General features: G+C 50.0%; 3 protein-coding genes across 3 annotated transcripts in view; all 3 read left to right on the top strand.

Moving 5' to 3' along the window:
- The window catches only part of LOC142599147 (AP-4 complex accessory subunit RUSC2-like), a 76,694-nt gene extending 72,923 nt beyond the window's left edge, over window positions 1-3,771 (top strand). The window contains 4 exon segments of the mRNA XM_075738847.1: window positions 522-1,488; window positions 2,124-2,248; window positions 2,251-2,296; window positions 2,621-3,771. Of these exon segments, the coding sequence (XP_075594962.1) occupies window positions 522-1,488; window positions 2,124-2,248; window positions 2,251-2,296; window positions 2,621-2,801 (1,319 nt within the window). The 3' untranslated portion in view covers window positions 2,802-3,771.
- Window positions 1-23,229, top strand: part of LOC142599170 (dual specificity testis-specific protein kinase 1-like) — a 376,984-nt gene that overhangs the window by 298,613 nt on the left and 55,142 nt on the right. The gene's annotated exons all lie outside the window — the stretch shown is intronic.
- Window positions 17,304-17,634, top strand: LOC142599123 (ubiquitin-like). The gene is given in 1 exon segment (XM_075738794.1): window positions 17,304-17,634. A coding segment is annotated over 1 exon segment (234 nt). The 3' UTR covers window positions 17,538-17,634.

Raw genomic sequence — 23,229 nt, 5'->3', positions numbered from 1 at the left:
GAGATAAGGTGCAAGTTCTGTCTGTCGTGTAAGTTTATTATCTCACTGGGACCAAACTGCCACAAATTCTCTTCCCAACTCTCTCCCTGGGAGTGAGACCTGACAACAAAGCAGGGGCGGGGAGCGCTGTGGATGTGGTCAAATTAAGTGAAGGATGAATGCTGCAGGTAGAAATGCTAGTTCATTTTGTTAGGATCCACAGTTCAGCCCAGCCAGATCCCTGGAAAGACTGTATTCAGCTGTCCCTGACACCTCTCTCTCTACAGGCAACTTGTACTGGCCAGATCTGCAGCTCCTTGTTCATCTCCAGGAGATGGGGAAGAGAATCTTAATGTGTGCCAACCCTCTTTGATGCTCTTTATTTTCACCCTACTCCCATGGCATTTGTGGCAGAGATCATCCTGACGGCTGTGACCAAAAACTAGTGTCCAACTCCTTTCCCCATAGCTTCAGCAGCTTCTTGGTGGCTTGACAAAGGTGGCAAGGGCCTATCATCTAATTAAATGTCTCTTGCTCTACAGATATCATCCTGGCACACTACCAGCCGGTAGGCTTCTTGTGCCTGTCTCATAGCGTGTGCCAGCCTCTTTTCGAGGAGCTCCTACTCCTGCTCCAGCCTCTCTCTCTTCTACCCTTCAACCTAGACCTCCTTTTTGAGCACCACTTGATGCAGATGGGCAAAGAGCAGCAGCAGCAAAAGGAGCTGTTGCGTGTGAAGCAGGACCTGCTGCTTTCCACACACTCCACCCTGCAGCTGATGCGGACACAGGGCAGCAGTGAGGATCCTTACAGCTGCAGCACTGCCCCTGGAGCATGCAAAGTGGATGCCAGAGATGATGACATCTCACCAGGCCGCAGCCCCCAGCAAGCTGTGAGTGAGAGGGTCAAGGGGGTGGGGGCCTCCTGTGGAGATTGCAACAGGAAGGAAGAGTGGAGGAAGATGCGAGAGAGCATGTGGGAGGGGAAGAAGGACAAGCAGGCGAGCTGGTGGTACCAGCTCATGCAGAGCTCTCAGATTTACATTGAAGGCTCAGCCAAAGGCTCGAAGTTCATCCGCTATGAGAAGAAGGCAGCAGCTTTGAATGCTGTGCCCAGGTCAGCAGAGACCTGCAAAGCACCACTCCCCCGCGAAGGGGTGGTGGAGGGTGCAGAGGCTGAGGGTACCTTGGAGGAGAGGCCCAAGGCTGCCAGCAAGCCAAGTCCTGAAGCTGTGGAAGAGCCCTTGGAAAAGTCCCAGCAGGTACCGGTTGGCAAAGAGGTGAAGGAATGGAGCTGGCCCTTCTGGATGGGCAGCCCCCCAGTCTCAGTGCTTACAGAGCTGAAGCGCAGCAAAGAAAAGGAAACTGGAATTCAGCAAAGAGTGGATGTAGCAGCAACAACCCCCCAAGAGGAGAGCAGCATCAGTGCATCAAAGGGCAGCCAGCCCATCAAGTGGGGACATTTGTTTGGGTGCAGGAAGGTGCAAAAAGAGCCCAGGCAGCCTAACAGGTAGGGATGGGACTAGGGAGGGCTGGTTAACCTGGGGTTGCAGCAGTGCAGGTGGAAGTCAGGTCAATAGCTGACCACTGGGCTACACCATGGTGGTACATCAGAGGCAGTGTGTGAATGGTGAGGTCTGTCACCCCTGCCCTGCCCAGCCCTGCCTGCCCACACCACCATTTCCCTCCTCGGCTCCTACCCTTGCTCAATCTTCTGCCTGAGCTCTACCACTGCCTCTGCTCCTGAGCCCCCTCTCTGCAGGAAGAACCCCTGCTGCACCGCCCCCATCATCACCTCATCCCTCCCAAAAAAACATACTATATCAGAGCAAAACATGGAGCCATCCCTGTTGCTCACAACAGGTGAGGAGGAGACGTGAAGTTGCCCCATGTAGCTGGGCCCTCCCTGCATTGCCTCTCCATCTGCACCCTTCTTGCTTCTATGGCCACTGGAAATGTCCTTTCCAGTCTAGGCCATGGTGTGTCTGGAGGATGCTGAGCCCTCCCCACTGGGAGACAGCCTGGGGACCACAGTGCACTTTGTGCATGGAGCCCAAACTCTAAGGCATGACCTTGCCATGAGAGCAGCTGCTCCTTGCCCCTGGGTGCGCTTCCCTGCCACTACCTCCTTCTATCTCCTTGCAGGTTGCCCTCTGGCTGGCTGAGCTTGGACAAGTCCATGTTCCAGCTGGTGGCCCAGACAGTTGGGGCAAGCATGTGGCAAGAAGCAGCACCTGGGCCGGAGCCCCCTCGGCCAGAGCCACCTGAAGTGCCCCCGAGGTGTGGCCAGCCTGGGGGCTGTCTGCCCACCCTCCTTGGTGAGTGGCGCCACATGGCTGTCCTGCAGGTGCTGGGATGTGGTGGGTTAGGGTTGGCACAGCTCTGCCTGTTGCGATTCACCTGACCCCATTTGTACTCATGGACCAGGGGACGGTTCAGGGCAGTGACACAGCTTGTGCATCCATCCACCCTAACTCTGCAATCTGCAGGCAATGGGGAGCTGGGGGGGAGCTGAGAGCCTGGCTGGGGAGGGAGACAGGGGGTGTTTTCCTCACTCCTCTGTGCCCATGGTGGTCCCTGGGCTTCAGTGGGGTGAGTGTGCTGTGGCAAGTTAACCCTTCCTCCCCTCCGTCTGCCTGCAGTGAGGTGAAAGCTCTTTGCCATCACATTGCCACCAAGGCAGGACAGCTGAGTTTCAACAAGGGGGACATCTTGCAGGTCATCTGCAAGGTGGATGGTGACTGGCTGCAGTGCAGCCTTGGCTCTGAGAAGGGACTGGTGTCCATCATGTACATCACCCACCCGGAGGATGAGGACTATTGACGTGGCTGGGAGGCCAAGCACAGTACCGTGGGCTGCTGAGGCTCATCTGGGGAAGCCCACTCTGCGAGAGGAACAAACATACCTTCTTGCTAGTTCTTACCATTACAGAATACAGTAACCATAGGTGGTTCCTTCTTGCTCCTCCTCACGCAGCTGCCAAAGGCTGACTTGGCTCCTGGGGCCTTCTGCGAACTGCACCTTGTATTGCCAGGCATTGCAGTGCATGCAGCCACACCAGGACCATCTGAGCCCCCTCCACCCCACGCCATCTCCAGCACCCATAGCCCACGGACTTGTACATAGCAGGAACCCAAGCAGTCCCTGCCAGGGCTGTGCTGCCCCACTGCATGGCTCAGTTTCATGCTGAAGGGTGCAGGATACTGACTGTCCCCTCTCCAGGGGTGGCAGTGCACTCTGCAGCCTTCAGCATCCCTGGCATCATCAGCCGCAAGGGTGGGAGCACTGTGTGTTGGCAAGGTCTCTGCAAGACTGGACTGATGGGTTGTGTTGCATTTTGAAGGAAGGCTGCAAGGTAGGCTCCTCCACACTGGAGTAGCCCTGTCCTAAAGTGTAGTAGCAGTGCCTGGTGGGTTGTACCAGGCCAAGTGGCCCAGCACTGCCATGCTGCAGGACCTGGGGCTGTGCCTGACCACAGCCAGGGGAGGGGGACAGGGTATGTGTGTGCATGCGGAGCAAAGGAGTGCATGGAATCATGAGGAAGGAGCATGGATGTTTGGTGTTACATAGGTCTAGGATGGGTAGAGCCACCCTGTGCGGAGACGGGTGCTTTGGGGGGGGGGGGTGGCCCCATTCCCTCCATGATGAGCAGGGAGCCAGTGCCTAGGATGCCCTGGGATGCTCAGTGGAGAGGGGGTAGGAGGGGAGGGCAGGGTCCCTGACTGGGCTGGGGATGCTCTTTGGAGTTGGGGGCAGCACTCCTGGCAGGTAGAGCAGGGGGGTGCTCCCAGAGGGAGATGGGGAGGGAGGGATGGTGCTCCCCTTTGCATAGGCTTTCTGGTCTTGCTGAGCAGTGCCGTGGAGTGGGGAGGGAGCAAGTGTTGTGTATAAGCACAAGGGGCTGCTGGGGGTCCTGGGGTCCTCGGTAGAGGCAATACCAGTCAACCCCTTCCTTGCCATGTTCATGCTGCCTGCTGTGTGTCAGGTCGGGAACAGTGTTAACGAAAGGCCATGCCAGTATTTTGTGCCTTGGCCGAGTTGACACTGCATCATGCCTTGTCTGGCTTCCCGATGGCAAGGGGGTCTTGTCTTGCAAGGTTACCTCCTACTTGTACATCGCTTAGCAGACATTGCACCATATTTAATTTGTATTTCCCCATTAGAACAAGGTGTCTCACCTTTATTTATTTCTTTATTTATGATGCATATTAACAAAAAAGGGTCTGATTGAGCTCCCTGCTACATAGCCTTGTGATTTCAGCCCATCCCTGGGAAGGGCCTGAGGGGTATCTGTGCTGGGACACTGCCCTGCAGGCTTTGTCCTGCCTCCAGCCACAGTCAACACCAGACCTTCAGAAGGAGACAGGTTGTCCCTAACTAGCCTTGGCTCATGGCAGACCATGGGAGAAGGGAGGAGGTAGACCCCCCACCTGGCCAAGAGTAGTTGATTGAGTCCCCATATCATCCAGTTGAAGTGCAGGACCAGAGGTCCTTTCCTCACCCCTCTGGTGTATTCCCAGACCCAGGCTGGATGTGGCTGACCCTATCTGGGTATTTCTTTTCTCTGCTGTCCTGCGTGAGCACATGTTGTTTTGACCCTATCCAGCTGTGGCAGTACTTGGCCAGTGGTGCCACACAGGCTCAGAGGCTCTCTCGAGATTTGGGGCAGGGAAGAAGGAACTGGCCATTGGGGCACCACTCCTGAGCATCTCATAAACCTGTCCCATCTTTTTTTCTTGCTGAAAATGGGTTGCTTTGACCTGTCAGTTCAGATTGGGGGGGGGCTACATCACATCATCAGATGACGGTATGTCTCAGGGAGGCAGCATTGTTTGAGGTTCCTTGTCTTTAGTCCTTGTGCATGGTCATGGGGGCCAAAGCAGGTTTCAGACAGGAGTTCACACCATTTCAGTCTAGCATCTGCTTCTCCAGGGTGCTCAGGGTGTTGTGAGTAAGGTGTCCATTGGTGCGGTATGCTGGGTTGACCTTGGCTGGACACCAGGTGCCCACAAAGCTGCTCTTCACTCCTCCTCCTCAACTGGACAGGGAGGGATAAAATAAGATGGAAAAACCCCTCATGGGCCAAGATAAAGGCAGTTTAATAAAGAAAAGCAAGGGCTGCACTTGGAAGCAAAGGAAAACAAAAAATTTATTCTCTACTTCCCATCAGCAGGTGATGTCCAGTCACTTCCTAGGAAGTAGGACCTCAGTGTGCATAGTGGTTGCTCCGGAAGACAAACACGTTAATAACAAATGCCTCTCTCCCCTCCTCCTTTGTCTTAGCTTTTATTGCTCAGCATGACATCATATGGTATGGAATATCCCTTTGGTCAGTTTGGATCAACTGTTCTGTCTATGTCCCCTCTCAACCTCTTGCCCACCTCCAGCCTACTGGCCTTTGGGAGTGGGAGGGGATTGGAGAGACAGCCTTGATGCTGTGCCAGCACTGCTCAGCAGTAGCCAAAACACTGGTATGTTATCAACACCTTGCTAGCTACCAATACACAGCACAGCACTATGAGGGCTGCTATGGGGAGAATTAACTCCATCTCAGCCAGACCCAATACATTCTCTACCCCTTATTCCATACCATTTGTGTCATGCTCAGGTCCCACATAATTTTTATATATATATCTTCTAACCATCCCATTGTATTTAATTCTCATTATTGAAATCCCTTCTTACCAACAGTTACAACTTATACTACATACTTAAAACATCTTTATACCCAACATACAGATTTATACATTCTCATTAACTACTATCCCCTGTCCTTTAACATATATATAGTATATTCCCTTTCCATGGGCTTCTGCCACTCCCCTTCTGTCAAAATGGATGTTCAAGACAGGAGAAGCAGCATGTTTGATTGTTGGGTGCCAACACCAGCTTAGTTTGGGTCATCGTTGTACTCTCCTAGTTCCTTGAAAAGCTCACTCTTTGTCAGTTCAGGTCATTCCTGCTACATTACTTCCTAGAACATACAACTCACATCACAGATTATTTTTCCCCCCAAGGTTAAATCACACTGGGTCTCCCCATCCTTCCCTATTACCCACCAAGTACACTTAGGCCGTTGAGCAAAGACAATCCCAGGAATGGATTTGGCTTTTCCCATGGGAGGAGCAATCCACACTGCCTTCCCCAGCCACTTTCCCATGTGTACTACAGGGACCTCGTCTCCTCCCACAGTATGAAGGGCTTTGTTTAGGCAGGACCAGGATGGTTAGAGGATCCTCTGGTGTTAACCAGCCAAGTGGCTTCTGCTAAATTTGTATCCTAGTGCTTCCATGCCCCACTGCCCAATGCTCTCACCATAGTCTTTAACAGTCCATTATATCTCTCGATCTTTCCAGAGGCTTGTGGGTGATAGGGGATGTGATACACCCACTCAATGCCATGTTTCTTTGCCCAGGAGCTTATGAGATTATTTCAAATATGAGTCCTGTTGTCTGATTCAATCCTTTCTGGGGGTACCATGTCACCATAAAATTTGCCTTTCAAGGCCTAGGACGGTGTTTTGGGCAGTGGCATGGTTTACAGGAAATGTCTCTAGCCACCCAGTAGTTGTTTCCACCATGGTGAGTATGTAGCGCTTGCCTTGGCGTGTTCGTGGCAGTGGCCCAGTATAGTCAATCTGCCAGGCCTCGCCATATCGAAAACCCAGCCACCGCCCTCTATTCCAGGGAGATTTTACTCATGTCGCTCGCTTGACTGCAGCACATATTTCACATTCATGAGTAACTTGTGTGATGGCCTCCATGGTCAGGTCCACCCCTCGATCACGAGCCCATCTGTATGTTGCATCTCTCCCTAGATGTCCTGATGTTTCATGGGCCCATCGAGCTACAAATAGCTCACCCTTACGCTCCCAGTCCAGGTCCACCTGAGCTACTTCAATTTTGGCAGCCTTGTCTACCTGTTCATTGTTTTGACGTTCTTCAGTGGCATGACTTTTGGGTATGTGAGCATCTACATGACATACCTTCACAGCCGTGTTTTCTACCCGGGCAGCGATGTCCTGCCACAATGCAGCAGCCCAGGTGGGTTTGCCCCTGCGCTGCCAATTGGTCTTCTTCCACTGCTGTAGCCACCCCCACAGGGCATTTGCCACCATCCAGGAGTCAGTATAGAGTACTGGCCACTTTTTTTGTTCAGCAATCTTTAGGGCTAGCTGAATGGCTTCCACTTCTGTGAACTGACTTGACTCACCTTCTCCTTCAGTGGCTTCAATGACTTGTCCTGTGAGACTCCATACAGCAGCTTTCCACTTCCGATGGTTTCCTACAACACGACAGGATCCATCAGTAAACAGAGCATAACGCCTTTCATCTTCTGATAACTCATTATATGGTGGTGCCTCTTGAGCATGAGCCACCTCCTCAGGCAGTGCTCCAAAATCTCTACCTTCTGTCCACTCCATGATCTCTTCCAGGATTCCTGGGTGGTTGGGTTTCCCCAGTCGAGCTCACTGCATGATCAATGCAACCCACTTACTCCATGTAGTGCTGGTTGCGTGATGTGTAGAGGGAATGTTTCCTTTGAACATCCAGTGTAGCACGGGCAATCGCTGTGCCAAGAGGAGAGATGCTTCTGTACCAACAACTTCTGAAGCAGCTCGAATCCCCTCATATGCTGCTAGGATCTCTTTTTCAGTTGGGGTGTAGTAGGCTTCTGATTCTCGATACCTCTGGCTTCAAAACCCTAATGGTCGACCTCGGATTTCTCCTGCTGTTTTCTGCCAGAGTCTCCAAGTGAGACCATGCTCCCCAGCTGCAGTGGAGAGTACATTTTGCACAGCTGGTCCTGTCCGGACAGGCCCAAGAGCTACTGCACGAGCTATTTCCTGTTTGATATGCTCAAAGGCTTGTTGTTGCTCAAGGCCCCATTCAAAATAGTTCTTCTTTTGGGTTACTCGATAGAGAGGGCTCACAAGCCAACTATAACCTGGAATATGCATTCTCCAGAACCCCACAAGGCCCAGGAAGGCTTGTGTCTCCTTCTTGTTAGCTGGTGGAGACATAGTTGCTATCCTGTTAATTGCATCTAAAGGCAGATGATGGCATCTGTCCTGCCATTTTATTTCCCAAGAACTGGATCTCCTGTGCAGGTCCCTTAACCTTACTTTGTTTTATGGGCAGGAGAGGACCGACTCCTTGGGGTGCCCCAGACAGCCAAGGGGATGGCTTGTGGGGATGGGAAGGGATAGAGATTTTCTTCAAAGTTTTGTAGCCAAGAAGATGGTCTCTCCACAGCTGGTGTATCCATATCCGGGAAATACATTGTTGCCAAGCTGTTAGAATATGACACTGGGACACTTTGAATCACCTTCCTCCACATGGCCCATATGTACAGGACATCATATGGATTTTTGGAGACATCATCATCTAGATCACTGTAGATGACTTCCGGCACTGCTAATTCTCTCAGATACTGGATGCCTTAGTCTGCAGTAGTCTGCTTTCCTTGGTAGTTCACAGGAACTTCCTTGAATGAACTTATCTTGCCCTCACACTTGAGAGGGGCCATCTTCAGAGACTGCAAATTGCTGATTTTTTTTCCAATTTCTCGCTCAATTCCCCTCTTTCTAGCAAGGAATCCCAGCTGTTGGGCTTCCTTACCTTCAAATTGCTGACTGTTGGCCTCGCTATCCCAGCAATCCACTCACCTGGCTAATGGTTGTAATCTTTCTGCATGTCTTTGTCCTGGTTTCAGCTGGGACAGAGTTAATTTCCTTCCTAGTAGCTGGTATAGTGCTGTGTTTTGAAGTTAACATGAGAAAAATATTCATAACACACTGATGTTTTAGTTATTGCTAAGTAAAGCTTATACTACGTCCAGGACTTTTCAGCTTCCCATGCTCTGCCAGTGAGGAGCTGCACAAGAAGCAGGGAGGGAGCATAGCCAGGACAGCTGACCCAGACTGGCCAAAGGGCTATTCCATACCATATGATGTCATGCTCAGTATATAAACTGGAGGAATCGCTACTCGGGGACAGGCTGGGCATTGGTCAGCGGGTGGTGATCGATTACATTGTGTGTGACTTGTTTTGTATATTCTTTTATTATTATTATTTTCTCTTCCTTTGCTGTCCTATTAAACTGTCTTTATCTCAGTCCACAAGTTTTACTTTTTTCCAACCCACAGGAATATAAGGCACTAGTGGACAAAGGCGCACAGTGTACCCTAATGCCATCAAGCTCTAAAGTGGCAGAACCCATCTGTATTTCTGGAGTGACAGGGGGATCACAACAATTGACTGTATTGGAAGTAGAAGTAAGCCTAACTGGGAATGAGTGGCAAAAGCACCCCACTGTGACTGGCCCAGAGGCTCCATGCATCCTTGGCATAGACTACCTCCAGAGAGGATACCCAAATGGGTACCAGTGGGCTTTTGGTATAGCTGCCTTGGATACAGAGGAAATTGAACAGCTGTTTACCTTGTCCAGTCCCACGGAAGACCCTTCTGTTGTGGAGTTGCTGAGGGTCAAAGAATAACAGCTGCCAATCGCTACAACAATGCTGCATTGGCAGGAATATCTCACCAACCAAGACTCTCTGATTCCCATCCATAAGCTGATTCATCAACTTGAGAGCCAATTAGTAATCAACAAGACTTCATCACCCTTTAACAGTCCCATATGGCTACTGCAAAAGTCTAATGGAGAGTGGAGACTGACAGTAGACTATCGTGGCCTGAATGCAGTCATGCTGCCACTGAGTGCTGCCATGCCAGACATGCTAGAACTTCAATATGAACTGGAGTCAAAGGCAGCCAAGTGGTACGCCACAACTGATAGTGCTAATGCATTTTTCTTGATCCCTTTGGCAGCAGAGTGCAGGCCACAGTTTGCCTTCACTTGGAGGGGCGTCCAGTACACCTGGAATCGACTGCCCCAGGGGTGGAAACACAGCCCCACCATTTGCCATGGACTGATCCAGGCTGCACTGGAAAAGGGTGAAGCCCCAGAGCACCTGCAATACATTGATGACATCATCGTATGGGGTAACACAGCAGAAGAAGTATTTGAGAAAGGGAAGAAAATAACCCAAATCCTGCTGAAAGATGGTTTTGCCATAAAATGAAGTAAGGTCAAGGAACCTGCACAGGAGATTCAGTTTTTAGGAATAAAATGGAGAGATGGGCGTCGTCGGATCCCAATGGATATTATCAACAAAATAGCAGCCATGTCTCCACCAACCAACAAAAAGGAAACACAAGCTTTCCTAGATGTTGTGGGTTTCTGGAGGATGCATATCCCAAACTGATTGTCTGATTGTAAGCCCTCTCTATCAGGTGACCTGGAAGAACTATTTTAAATGGGGCCCTGAGCAACGACAAGCCTTTGAACAAATTAAACAGGAAACAGTTCATGCGGTGAGATGTAAAGAAAGTGCTGTACACCGCAGCCGGGGAGAACAGCCCTACCTGGAGTCTCTGGCAGAAAGCACCAGGGGAGACTCAAGGTCTGGGGTTTTGGAGTTGGGGATACAGAGGATCCAAGGCCCGCTATACTCCAAATGAAAAAGAGATGTTGGCTGCATATGAAGGGGTTCGAGCTGCTTCAGAGGTGATTGGCACTGAAGCACAGCTCCTCCTGGCACCTTGACTGCCAGTGCTGGGCTGGATGTTCAAAGAGAGGGCCCCCTTCTACACACCATGCAACTGATGCTACGTGGAGGAAGTGGGTTGCGCTGATCACACAGCGGGCTAGAATAGGAAACCCCAATCGCCCAGGAATTCTGGAAGTAATCACGGACTGGCCAGAAGGCCAAGATTTCAGAATGTCACCAGAGGAGGAGGTTCATTGATGGGTCCTGTCGCATCGTGGGAAAGCATCGAAGGTGGAAGGCCGCTGTATGGAGTCCTACACAGCGAGTTGCAGAAGCTGCTGAAGGAGAAGGTGAATGGAGCCAGTTTGCAGAGGTGAAAGCCAGCCAGCTGGCTTTAGATATTGCTGAAAGAGAAAAGTGGGCAACGCTGTACCTCTACACTGACTCCTGGATGGTGGCCAATGCCCTGTGGGAGTGGTTACAGCAATGGAAGCAGAGCAACTGGCAGCAGAGAGGCAAACCCATCTGGGCTGCCCCACTGTGGCAAGATATTGCTGCCCGGCTAGAGAAGCTGGTTGTAAAGGTACATCATGTAGATGCCCATGTACCCAAGAGTCGGGCCACTGAGGAACATCAGAACAACCAGCAGGTGGATCGGGCTGCTAAGATTGAAGTGGCTCAGGTAGATCTAGCAACATAAGGGTGAATTATTTGTAGGCCCATGACACCTCAGGTCATCAAGGAAGGGCTGCAACATATAGATGGGCTCGTGATTGAGGGGTGGACTTGAGCATGGATGCTATCTCACAGGTCATCCATCAATGTGAAACATGTGCTGCAATCAAGCAGATTTGATTTTGGATGAAGATAGCCAATGAATTCAATTGTATAATGTTAATTGCTAAATAACCCTGCCACTGTATGTCATCAGTACCGTTTTTGCAATATGCCATATCAATGATATTACAGTAAGAATCACCAAGATGAATGATTAATTTTGATGAAACGGAGCAAAGTGCAGCGGTGATGGTACCGGAACTGGCTTCAGCATGCAACAATCCAACACTACACACCATCTCTCCTGCCCTGAAAGACTATTATGAGAGATGGAGCTGAAAGTCATGGACTAAATGAACTCAACAGACATTTTAGAGGGATGGCCCATAGACTAAGGGAATGATATCTGTGTGTATATATATTAAAAGACAGGAAAAGTGGTGATGATTAATTGGAATGTATGGAAAAGTGTAGGATCTGAGCATGATCTAGATGGTAACGAATAAGGGGTGGATACTGTCCTGGATTTGGCTGGAAGAGAGGCATTTTATCCACTGCTGGCCCCTCTTCGTCTTCCCAGTCCATCAATGCTGATGAGTTGGCATATGATGATGGCGCATTCCGTACAAACTTCTGCCGCATGGGTTGTGTGCGCTGGACTTCATCAAGATCTGCGGGTAACTGCGCATTGTCTGGGTTATAATAAACCATCTCCTGCACAACTAGTTCCCTCAAATACTGACCCTCCATGGTGGTCTACTTGCCTGAATGACATGCAACATCTTCACTGAAGGGATACCTTTCCCTCATGCTTGAAAGAAGTCAGCTCCAGAGGCTGAGGGCTTGTGTCCCTTTTCCAATCGCCTTGTCAATGCCCCCTTCCCTGGACAGGGATCCCAGCTGCTTGGCTTCCCTACCCTCTAATTCCAAGCTACTGGCCCTGTTATCCCAGCATTGAAGCAGCCAGGTGATAATGTGCTCACCTGGATGGCAGCTGAAATCCTTTCTCTTATCTCGCAGCTCACTCAGGGACAAGGATAGGGTGATTACTTTTGGTTCTGCCTCTTCCTCCTGTTCTCGTGATGACCCAGGTTCATCATCATCCCTTACTAGATGAACTGATCTTTTGGTGTATTTCTTCTTGTGTATAGGGGCGACTGATACCGGCACTGGTTGGTCTTTTGGTTCAGCCACAGTGCCTGTCACCAGAGTTTGAGTGGCTGTGGTGTCTGCCGTTGGGGTTGGAGTGGCCACGGTGCCTGTTGCTGGGGTTGGCGTGTTCGCAGTGCCTGTCATTTTGTCATCAGATCCAGAGGCCTCTTCCCCTTTGAGGGTACTGAAGAGTGTTGAACAGTACTCGGTAGGTATTGGCTAGACCCCAGCACATTGCAGTGATTTGTGTCTCTCTGTAATTTCCAGGGCAACAGCATACTTTTTCCAAATATTCTACTAGCTTTTCAGGATTCTGCATTTGTTCAGGGGTGAATTTCCAAAACACTGGGGGTGCCCACCACTCTAGGCATTTGCCCATGCTACCCCACACACCCTGCCACTCATAGCTATCCAGCATTGAGGACAATCTCTGAGTGCTATTTTAAAATAGTTTAACCCTAAACAAGACCTGAAACACATTCAGGAGACCTAGCAATAGGAGTATGCTGATCTGAACATCCCAAGGGTATTCAAAATTCTCAAGAGCTGTTGTAAAATCTGTTGTAACTAGCCTGAAGGACAAAGGGAAGGTGAAGATGAAGGTGTTCCTCTCAGTGTCCCCCGTAGATTGGTTCTCCACAGAAAGAAGGTAGAGAGTGTGATTCCTAATAATTTCCAGGAGATAGCACCCAAGATACAGAAGGGACAGCAATATGGAATACACAGACTAAAATATTCTCGTGGACAATAATGTTATGTTATTAAAAGCAAGTAGCAGCAAAATGAATTCTCATCCAGCTTCCAGAAAAGATAAACAGTACCATATGAAATACCTAATACAAGAAAGGACTTACATGACACAACCATGCAAACAAATAATACAACATTGTGTCCAGCAACTATTAAACTAATATAATGTACACTTACAACAAATTTGTTTTAGCACGCTCTGGTCAGATCTGTTGTTATCTCAGCCCTTCGAGCCTCATAGTTGGGCGCCAAAAGGACTGTTATGGTTTGTCGCGTGAAAGGGTACAAGTCTGATGCGTGGCTGAGGGAGGCCCTCCCGTTGAGTCACGAGGTTCAGAAAGGACCCCCTTGCTTTCTAAACTCCTTCTCAGAGAGGAGCCTAGGTGCGGCTAGGTCCAGTCTTAGTCCCAGACTTGGTCAACGGTTTATGTCTAAAGGGTTATGTGTGTAGCCACTTATCAGAGTCAACGTTTGCCTGTCAGAGCCCCACCAAGGACTTTCACTGAAACAGTTTTGCAAAGTTGAAAAGAAAAAATAGGTAATTTATTGAAGCGACAGATATAAAAGTTCGGAATTGCCGTTGATAAATGCACTAACTGCAACAATTTTGAGCTCAAGTTAATAGTTCAGCGCTTTTGTTAATGATAGTTTTCCCGGGGTAACATCCGACATAATCGGAGGCGCAAGTCTTACCAAAGAGGCGTCCCTGCTTGGGGAGGAGAGAGGTCCAGGCCCGTCGACCCGTCCGGATAGTTGGAGTTCTCGTCCTCAGAAAAGAGGATTCTAAATGCCAGATTTATACTTTTGGCGAGGTGGGACTAAGTCAGGTATTGTGTGTCGATTGGCCCTTAACAAGGCTTGTTGTGCAGGTGATCGGGGCTGGGGGGGAAGTGGCAGAGAACAAAGGCATTCAGTACAGAGGAGCGGTGGTCTGTTTAGTTTTACCAAAGTAACGTCAAGCTGTGAAGGCTCCCCCTCACCCCAGGCGTCACTTAGTTGATTAAGGAGCAGACCCGTCAGGCGCTGCATCTTGTTAAGATGAACAAATTGCTCATCTCCTGCCCCTGTTCAGGTCCAGTGCTTATCAGCGCAAGATAAGCAAGTTGCTCAATCCCTGCTCTCGCCCAGGCTGGACTCCCCCAGGGCCCCTTCTGCTGGGTCATAACGGCCCTGTATTCGGCACCAACAAGCCTGGATAAGTCTGGCACCCCACATGGTTTAACCTGGCAGACAGCTAAAACACACACAGTCATTCACTGACTCCCCCTCCCAGTGGGATGGGGGAGAGAATTGAAAATGGAAAAGGAAAAAAAACTCCTGGGTTGAGATAAAGACAATTTAATAGGACAAAACAATAATAATATACAAAACAAATGAAGAACAGCACAATTTCTCACAACCCAAAGCTAATGCTCAGCTAGTTCCCGAGCTGCCCTGCCTCCTGGCCCACCACCCAGTTATATACAGAACATGACGTCATATTGTATGGAATATCCCTTTGGTCAGTTTGGGTCAGCTGTACTGTCTGTGTCCCCTCCCAGCTTCATGGGTGCCTCCCACCTTCTCATTGGCAGGGCAGTATGAGAAGCTGAAAAGTCCTTGACTGCTTGGCAACAACTAAAAACATCAGTGTGTTATCAACATTATTCTCATCCTAAATCCAAAACACAGCACTATATCAGATGCTAGAAAGAAAATTATCTCTATTCCTACCAAAACCAGGACACAATAATACAAGTGATGCACAAATGCAATTGCTCACTACATGTAAAAGGAAAATAAAACAACCTGATGCCCAATCTGTTTCCAAGCAGTGAATCTGTCTCCCGGCTACCTTCCCCAGTTATATACAGAGCATGACGTTATATGGTAGGGAATATCCCTTTGCCTAGTCTGGGTCAGCTGTCCTGGCTATGCTTTCCCAGCTTCTTGTGCACCTGGCAGGGCATGAGAAGCTGAAAAGTCCTTGACTTAGTGTAGACACAACCACTACCTAGCAACAACTAAAAACATCAGTGTGCTACCAATATTATTCTCATACTAAATCCAAAACACAGCACTATACTGACTACTAGAAAGAAAAATTAACTCTATCTCAGTCGAAACCAGGACAGATGCCCTTCCCAGACCAGGATCAGCTCCAGGGCATGGCAGCACCTAGCAGCTCCTCTCCCTGCTCAGCCTGCCCCTGGCGATACTCATAGCCCCATGTTGCCATCAGGATTCCGCAGCTGACCCTCTGGGGCCAGACCACCATCAGGGCCACCCAAACCAGAGCAGCAGTGCTGGCAGCCACTGCCCTATACACATTGACATAAGCCTTCCAGCCATGCAGGCTTCACAGGCTTCATGCCCCATGCCCATTTCCTGATCAGGATAGGCTATATCATAACCACCACCTGGACCCTGCTTGAGTTTAGCCAGATGACCCTGAAGAAGACTTCAGCAGCTGCAAACCCCATAGCAGTGACCCCAAATCCAGCCTCTCATACCCTAATCACCCCGCTACAGCCCTCCCGGCATCCAAGCCTGCTCTGGCAGTGAGCACCCGTCCCTGTGGCTGAACTCAGCTAAGAGCGACTCAGTGTCAGTGTCAGCAGCACAGGTGGCTGGAAATCCCTTCTCCTGCCCCAGAAGTGACTCAGCACCCCATGGGGTAGTTTGGCAGCACAGCATCCCCTTCCCCATTTGGGCCAGCCTGTACATGTGCGGAGAGGAGCCTGGCCCCATGCAATTTGTAAACAGCCCTGACTACTGTCCCCTGTGATAGATTTATTAAAGCTGCCCATGTGCAAGCCTGGCTGCTCCATGCCTCTCTCAGTCAGGACAGGAGCTTACACTGCTTCATTTCTGGATTTTTTTCAACTGTTTTGGCTCATTCCACCACTGTAGACCATTTGTCCACAAGGACGCAACAAACTCCAGCGTGGCGTCCTTGCCACAAAGGCTGGAACCTCAAGCAGAGCTTTTCCCTTCTTCTGAGGGCTATCGAGGTGTAAAGGGAAGTGTTGGGCTCTTGGAGCTCATTCCTGCTGGACTTGGAGCTCCAACACTCATGCTAGTGTAAGTTTAAAATCCCCGGAGCCCTTTCTTCTGAGTGATCTGCAGCCACTGATCCTCATGGCCAGGTTGTCCCAGGCTCTAGGTCCCAGACCCACAACCCATCCTTCACCATCTCCTTCCCATGCTACTCAGGACTTCTACCCTCTGCCCACAGGTTACAAGTTCCAGTTTGGCCACATGTACTGGATCTGACTGGGATAGAGTTAACTTTCCCCATAGCAGCCCTCATAATGCTGTGCTTTGTATTTGTAGCTGGAAAGGTATTGATAACACACCAATGTTTTGGCTCTTGCTGAGCAGTACTCCCACAGTGTCAAGGCTGTCTCTCCAAACCACCCCCACCCCCAAAGGCCAGAATGCTGGAGGTAGGCAAGAGGGGACATAGCCAGGACAGCTGACTCAAAATGACCAAAGGAATATTCCATACCATATGACATCTACTCAACAATAAAAGGTAAGAGAAAGGAGGAGGAAGGGGAGGGCATTCATTATTTACGATGTTTGTCTTCCGGAGCAGCCATTATGCATGCTGAAGCCCTGCTTCCCAGGAAGTGGCTGGACATTGTCTGCTGATGGGAAGTAGAGAATAAATCTTTTTTTTTTTTTTTCTTTGCTTCCACGTGCAGCCTTTGCTTTTCTGTATTAAGCTGCCTTTACCTTGACCCATGAGTTTTTTTCCATCTTATTTTCTCCCCCTCTGTCCAGTTGAGGAAGTGAGTGATAGAGCAGCTTGGCGGACACCTGACATCCAGCCAAAGTCAACCCACCACAGTCCTTTTTGGCGCCCAACGTGGGGCATGAGACAATGGCAGTTTTGAATTAATCATGCTATAGTTATAGTAGTTATTACATGACAAGCTTCTGCTGTGGGTCATGGAGTTTGCTGGCTGTACTGCTTATCTCTTTATTTTGCTGAGCTTGGGAACATGTTAATATCCTATCCAGGCTTGATGTGGGTGGTTTTATTCTGCAGGCTCCCAAGGTCCTTGGTATGCTGTCCTGGTTTCAGCTGAGAGAATTGATGAAAAATGCAGATTTTTGTGAAGACCCTGACAGGCAAGACCATCACTCTGTGAGTCGAGCCCAGTGACACCATTGAGAATGTCAAGGCCAAGATCCAGGACAAGGAAGGCATTCCTCCTGATCAGCAGAGGCTGATCTTTGCTGGCAAGCAGCTGGAAGATGGTCGCACCCTGTCTGACTACAACATCCAGAAGGAATCCACCCTGCACCTCGTGCTGCGCCTGAGGGGTGGTAACTGAACTGGCTGGTTGTTGCTTGCTTCCTTGTAAAAGTTTCTCTGCACTTGTTCATTCCAATAAAGCTGTTGCATCCACAAAAAAAAAAAAAAAAAAAAAATATTTCCATTACTGCTAGTGAGTTGGCGTACGATGATGGTGCACTTCGCACAAACTTCCGCCACATGGGTCGTGTGCACTGGACTTCATCAGGGTCTGTGGGTAACTGCGCATTGTCTGGATCATAATAAACCAACTCCCGCACAGCTAATTCCCTCAGGTACTGGATACCCCGCTCCATGGTGGTCCACTTGCTTGGCCGACATACATCATCTTCACTGAAAGGATACCTTTCCTTCACACTTGACAAGAGTCTCCTCCAGAGGCTGAGAGTTTGTGTCTTTTTCCCAATTGCCTTGTCAATGCCCCCTTCCTTGGACAGGGATCCCAACTGTTTGGCCTCCTTGCCGTCTAATTCCAGGCTACTGGCCCCATTATCCCAGCATCGGAGCAGCCAGGTAATGATGTGCTCACCTGGATGGCGGCTGAAATCTTTTCTCATATCTCGCAGCTCACTCTGGGACAGGGATCGAGTGATTACCTCTGGTTCTGGCTCTTCCTCCTGTGATGGTCCTGGTTCATCATCATCCTTCACTAAGCGAACTGATTTCTTTGTGTATTTCTTCTTCTGTATAGGGGCGACTGATACTGGTACTGGTTGGTTTTCTGGTTCACCTTCAGTCCCTGTCACAAGGGTTTGAGTAGCTACAGTGTCTGTTGCAGGGATTCGGGTAGCCACAGGGGTTAGGGTAGCCGCTGTGCCTATCATGGGGGTTTGAGTAGCCACAGTGTCTGTTACAGGGGCTGGGGCAGCCGTGGGGGTTGGGGTAGCTGTCGTGCCTGGTGTGAGGTCTGGAATAGCCGTGGGGGTTGGGGTCACTGCGGTGCCTATTGAGGGGTCTGGAGTAGCCGTGGGGGTTGAGGTAGCTGCCATGCCTGTTGTGGGGGCTGGGGTAGCTGCGGTGTCAGTGGGTTTGTTTTCCCTCTCTTTCCCCTGATGACACTGCCTACTATCGAGCAGTGTTTGGTAGATCGAGGCCAGGGCCCAGCACAGTGCAGTAAGGTGTGCCTCCTTGGAATAGCCACAGCATTTTCCCTTCAAATACTCTATCACTTTCTCAGGGTTCTGTAGTTGTTCGGGGGTGAAGTTCCAAAACATTGGGGGTGAGAAGGTCTCTAGATATCTGCCCACACATGCCATGCCAGCCCTGACTATTCAGCCTCGGGGCAGGTGTCTGAGTGATATTCTTAAAACATCTTTTTGCAACCTTGAACAAAACTTGAAACACATTCAGGAGACATAATAATATGAACACAATGGTTTGAACATCCCAAGAATAATCAAAATTTTCAAAAGCTGCTGCAACTAACCTATAGGGAAAAAGGGGAATGAAAGAGCAGGAGGAAGTATCCCCCTCTGTCTTCCCTGTGGATTGAGTGCGATTATTAATCGATTCAAAGAGATATCCAAGGCATGGGCATGACAGCAAAACCCAATACAAGTACCAACTTAAGCTCATGACCACTGATGTTATCATATCATAAGTTGATATCACACAATACAGCAACATGAGAACCTGGACCCCTCTCCTGGAGGTGATAAACAGCAGCATTGCAAGGAATACATACAGCAAGTAGGGGTTTAGATACCACAGCCACGTGATGAAATAAAACACCATTGTGACCACCGGCTACTTAAAATAATACAATAAATACTTATAACAACTTTGTTTTAACACACTCGGGGCAGATCTGTCGTTATTTCAACCCTTCGAGCCCCACGTTGGGCGCCAAAAAGGCCTGTCGTGGTTTTACCCCAGCCGGCAGCTGAGCACCACGCAGCCGCTCGTTCACTTCCCTCCCCCCCCCCCAGTGGGATGGGGAGGAGAATGGGAAGGAAAAGACAAGACCTGGTGGGTTGGTATAAGGACAGTTTACTAGGATAGCAAAGGGAGAGGGGAAGACAAAACAAAACAAAACAGTACTTAACAGAGTATACGAAACTGGTGATACAGAATGCAGTTTCTCACCCGAGGACCGTACAACTCAGACCGCACGCTCAGACCTGTCCCGAAACCGGACTGTCCCCGAGCCACGCGTCCTGGAGCTGCTACCGCCCCTCCCCAGCTAGCCCCCTTTTATGCTGAGCATGATGTCACATGGTATGGAATACCCCCTTTGGCTAGTTTGGGTCACCTGTACTGTCTATGTCCCCTCCCAACTCCTTGTGGACCCCCAGCCGTCCCGCTGGCAGGGCGGTGCGAGGAGCAGAAAAGTCCTTGGCCCCACGTAAACACTGCTCAACAACAGGTCCATAGAACAAAAACATCTCTATATTATCAATGCTGTTTTCAGCACAAATCCAAAACATATCCCCACACTAGCTACTATGAAGAAAAATCAATTCTCTCAGCTGAAACCAGGACATATGCCAACTCATTGGCAGTAATGGACTGGAAAGGGGAAGAGGCACCAATGGTGGATGAAGTGGCTGGCCGACTCGGGCAATACTAAGAAAGTCTCTCTTCCTCCCTCATCTTGGTGGTGAAGAAACTGTTGCAGAAGGTCCAGAAAATCAAAGACATTATGTCCTGTTCCACAACTGTATGGACCAGTGTCGTAGTTGCAACAGCAGCAACTCAGACATCACCTCTCCCTGCCTGGTGGTGCTTCTGGGTCTTTCAAGAAATAATTAAAGGGCTGCAAAAGCAAACCATAACAGTAGGAATAGGTTCCCCATTTGGAGGATCTTTGGAAAATGAATAGGGAAATTCCATAAATTAAAAAAGACTAAAAAAACCTTCACATCCTCATTCCCTCTGTGCACCACTCCCAGCACAGTGGTCAACTCCTGTGTTAACAGTATATGGCATCTCCAAAAGCCCTTCATTATCCCATCTGAAACCTCAAATGCCATGGAGGAAGTGTGGCCCAAGCAGTTGTCAGGAAGCCCTGTGCACTCACTTGCTCGTTCTTCACACTTCCCCTTGCTCCACATTGGAAAAAATCCATCCTTAAGCATAACCCAGCCTCTGCACAGAACACAGAGGGGTGTTGCAAGCTGGCACCACCTTCCCAAGCGTGGCCTTAATGCTTGGCCAGCAGCTATGTGCTCTGGTCACACAAGGCAAAGCCAAAGCCACAAAGACAGCTTTGGTTTGTTTGCAACAAGACAGGATGCAGGTGTCCCTGGGCTTTTTGGTTTGGCAGGTCCTACTGCCTCCCCTGTGTCACCATGTTGCAGAGTGCACCCAGCAGATCTGGCACAGCCGGGAGGATGGGCAGGGTGTATTTCAGCAGGGTGTATCTCATCTCTCCCCTTCCCTTAGTGGGGAGCAGTGTCCTGCTGCAATACCAGGGTCCAGGCACACTGCTACGCATGTGTTCCATTTTGCCACAAACCTCACAGTGCGCTGACATTTGAGCCACCCTGGAGGATGTCACTCCTCCACTGCAAGGACATGCACTCCTATTGATCCTACAGACTTTGTGGTGGATTTGAAGCTCTTGAAGTATTTGCAAAAAGGACTGCTGGCTGCTTCTACAGGCTGTTCTTTGCTCTCTTTTTTGTTTATTTTATTGAGCTTTTACATCTTACCTGCCTGATACTATTTTTTGTCATCTAGACATGACTTCAGCTCTTTGAAAGGAGCCTCTCTGTTTCAAATAACTTCTGGCCCTGGCGATTAGCCCTGCTGGTTCCCCTCTGCCTTTTGATACCAGGAGCCCCAAAAGACTGCCTTAAATCTTTTGCAGGCTTGCTGAACACTGTGTGACCATGCTGCTTCTTTTAGCTTCATTTTATCCAAGTTTCCTCATCTCATGCATTTCCCCTTTCTGAAGCTGAACAAGATGCCACTGGGCTTCTCAATCTTTGGTGATTACACAGGGTCATGGAAATGAAGCATGTTGTGGCTGTCACCAGCAGGCAGCCCTTTACTGAGAATGTTCTCAGCCCAGTCCTGTACAGAGCTCAGTTTCCCATCTTCCTCCCTGGACTATTGGTGCACACAGAGGAGCCACACACTGACGCCTTGCTTGCCTCTGCCTGGTATTGCAAACCAGCCATCAGGATGCTTGAAGACCAACAGCAGTAGTACTACACTCTGCCTCTTCCTTTTGGTTGGGATCCCTGTTCCCAAAGGTGTATCTGTGGTGCAAAGGGGTCTGCATCCATCTTCTAAAGGCCCCTTGCTCGGGCCACACCTTGGAGAAAGGACTCCTGCCTGCGACTGGAAGTTGGTGCTTGCAACCACACGTGCTACTCCCCTGCACAATGCTCTCCAGGAGTAGCACCTGGCTTACCAGTTCTCACCTAAAACTCCCCTGCACTGTCATCCATGGACTGCACGCAGCTGCTGGTGCACAGAAACTGTCTCTTGCCCTGCAGCAAGCGTGTCCCCATGAGCACCACAGCAAGGGGAAACCGGGGCTATGGACTGTGAAAGCTGCTTGTGGGCAATGCTACCACTCCTGGGTTTCATTGTACAGATGGGGGCACTGAGACAGTCAGTGAGGGGGCCAAGGAAGTCTGCACAGCAGATACTGATTTAAGTACTGAGTACTTAAGTATTTAAGTACTTCCTCTGGCTGAAAGGGAATGGGGCTGCACCCCAGCATCTAGTCCTGCCTCAGTACTCCTGGGCTACTGCCACAAGCGAGGGTCACACTGACCAGGGACCTGAGAAGCAGCTCCTGTGACCCCAGGCTGGGACAGCCACTGTGCAGGGAGCTGGCATATCCACTGGCTATGCTCCATCTGGGCTAGCCTGAAAGCTGGATGTTCAGCTGTATTCAGCATGCACAAAGCTCTCAGAGGTTAATATGATCTCATATACAGCTTGATGTCCCCAAAGCAGTGGTCAAACAAGTGTCAGAGTCACCTGCATGCCCATCCCCAGCCTGGCAGCCCCTGCCCTGTATGGCATGACTGCTGCATGGAGCCTTGTGGGATTTGGGGATGCTGCCAGGATGAGCACTGAGTCTGGCTGCCAGGTTGGGGCACAGGAGGGAAAGGCATCCTCCTCAACATGAGGGCCTTTCCTGCGGATACACATATGCCTGCCTGCGCCCCATGCTCCCTTGAGCAGACGTTCACCCCTCTGCTGCCCTCAAGCTCAGTGCTGTTTGCAGCCCTTGCAACAGAAGGGTCGATTCCAGCAGAGCATGAGCCTGTATTTCCCACCGCACTGACACTTCCCCACTTGCTCAGGTTTTAGTGCCTTTAGTGCCTTGAAAAGCTGCCATGCTAATGGGGTACCTTCTTTGTTCTCCATCAGATGCCACCCAGTTGTGGTGACATGACAGTCATGCTCCTTTGCCAGGCCTGATAACTGGCTGCTACCGAGTCTGTTTGATGAGATACTCTCTGCTTTCCCGTGAGTTGTGCTGGTTGGCATGTCTTGGAAGTCTGTCCTCAGAAACTGTTCATGATATTCTGAATCAGCTGTAGGGCTCCTCCCTTCAATGACAGCTCTCTATCAGCTTGCTGTGGCTGCAGACCCTCCTGTCCTGCCTGTCCTGCCCTGTGTGCATCCTTGTCCCACCTCTCCCTATCTGCCCTGACTCCATGTCCATCCCCGTCCCACCTCTTCCTGTCTGTCCTGTCCCAAATGTGCATTCCCACCTCAGCTCTCCCAGCCTGTCCCCAAGGCAG

Source organism: Balearica regulorum, chromosome W (assembly GCF_011004875.1).
Source record: "Balearica regulorum gibbericeps isolate bBalReg1 chromosome W, bBalReg1.pri, whole genome shotgun sequence".
Taxonomy (NCBI): Eukaryota; Metazoa; Chordata; class Aves; order Gruiformes; family Gruidae; genus Balearica; species Balearica regulorum.
The sequence above is the reverse complement of the archived record's forward strand: the minus strand, read 5'-3'. Positions and strand labels throughout refer to the sequence as shown.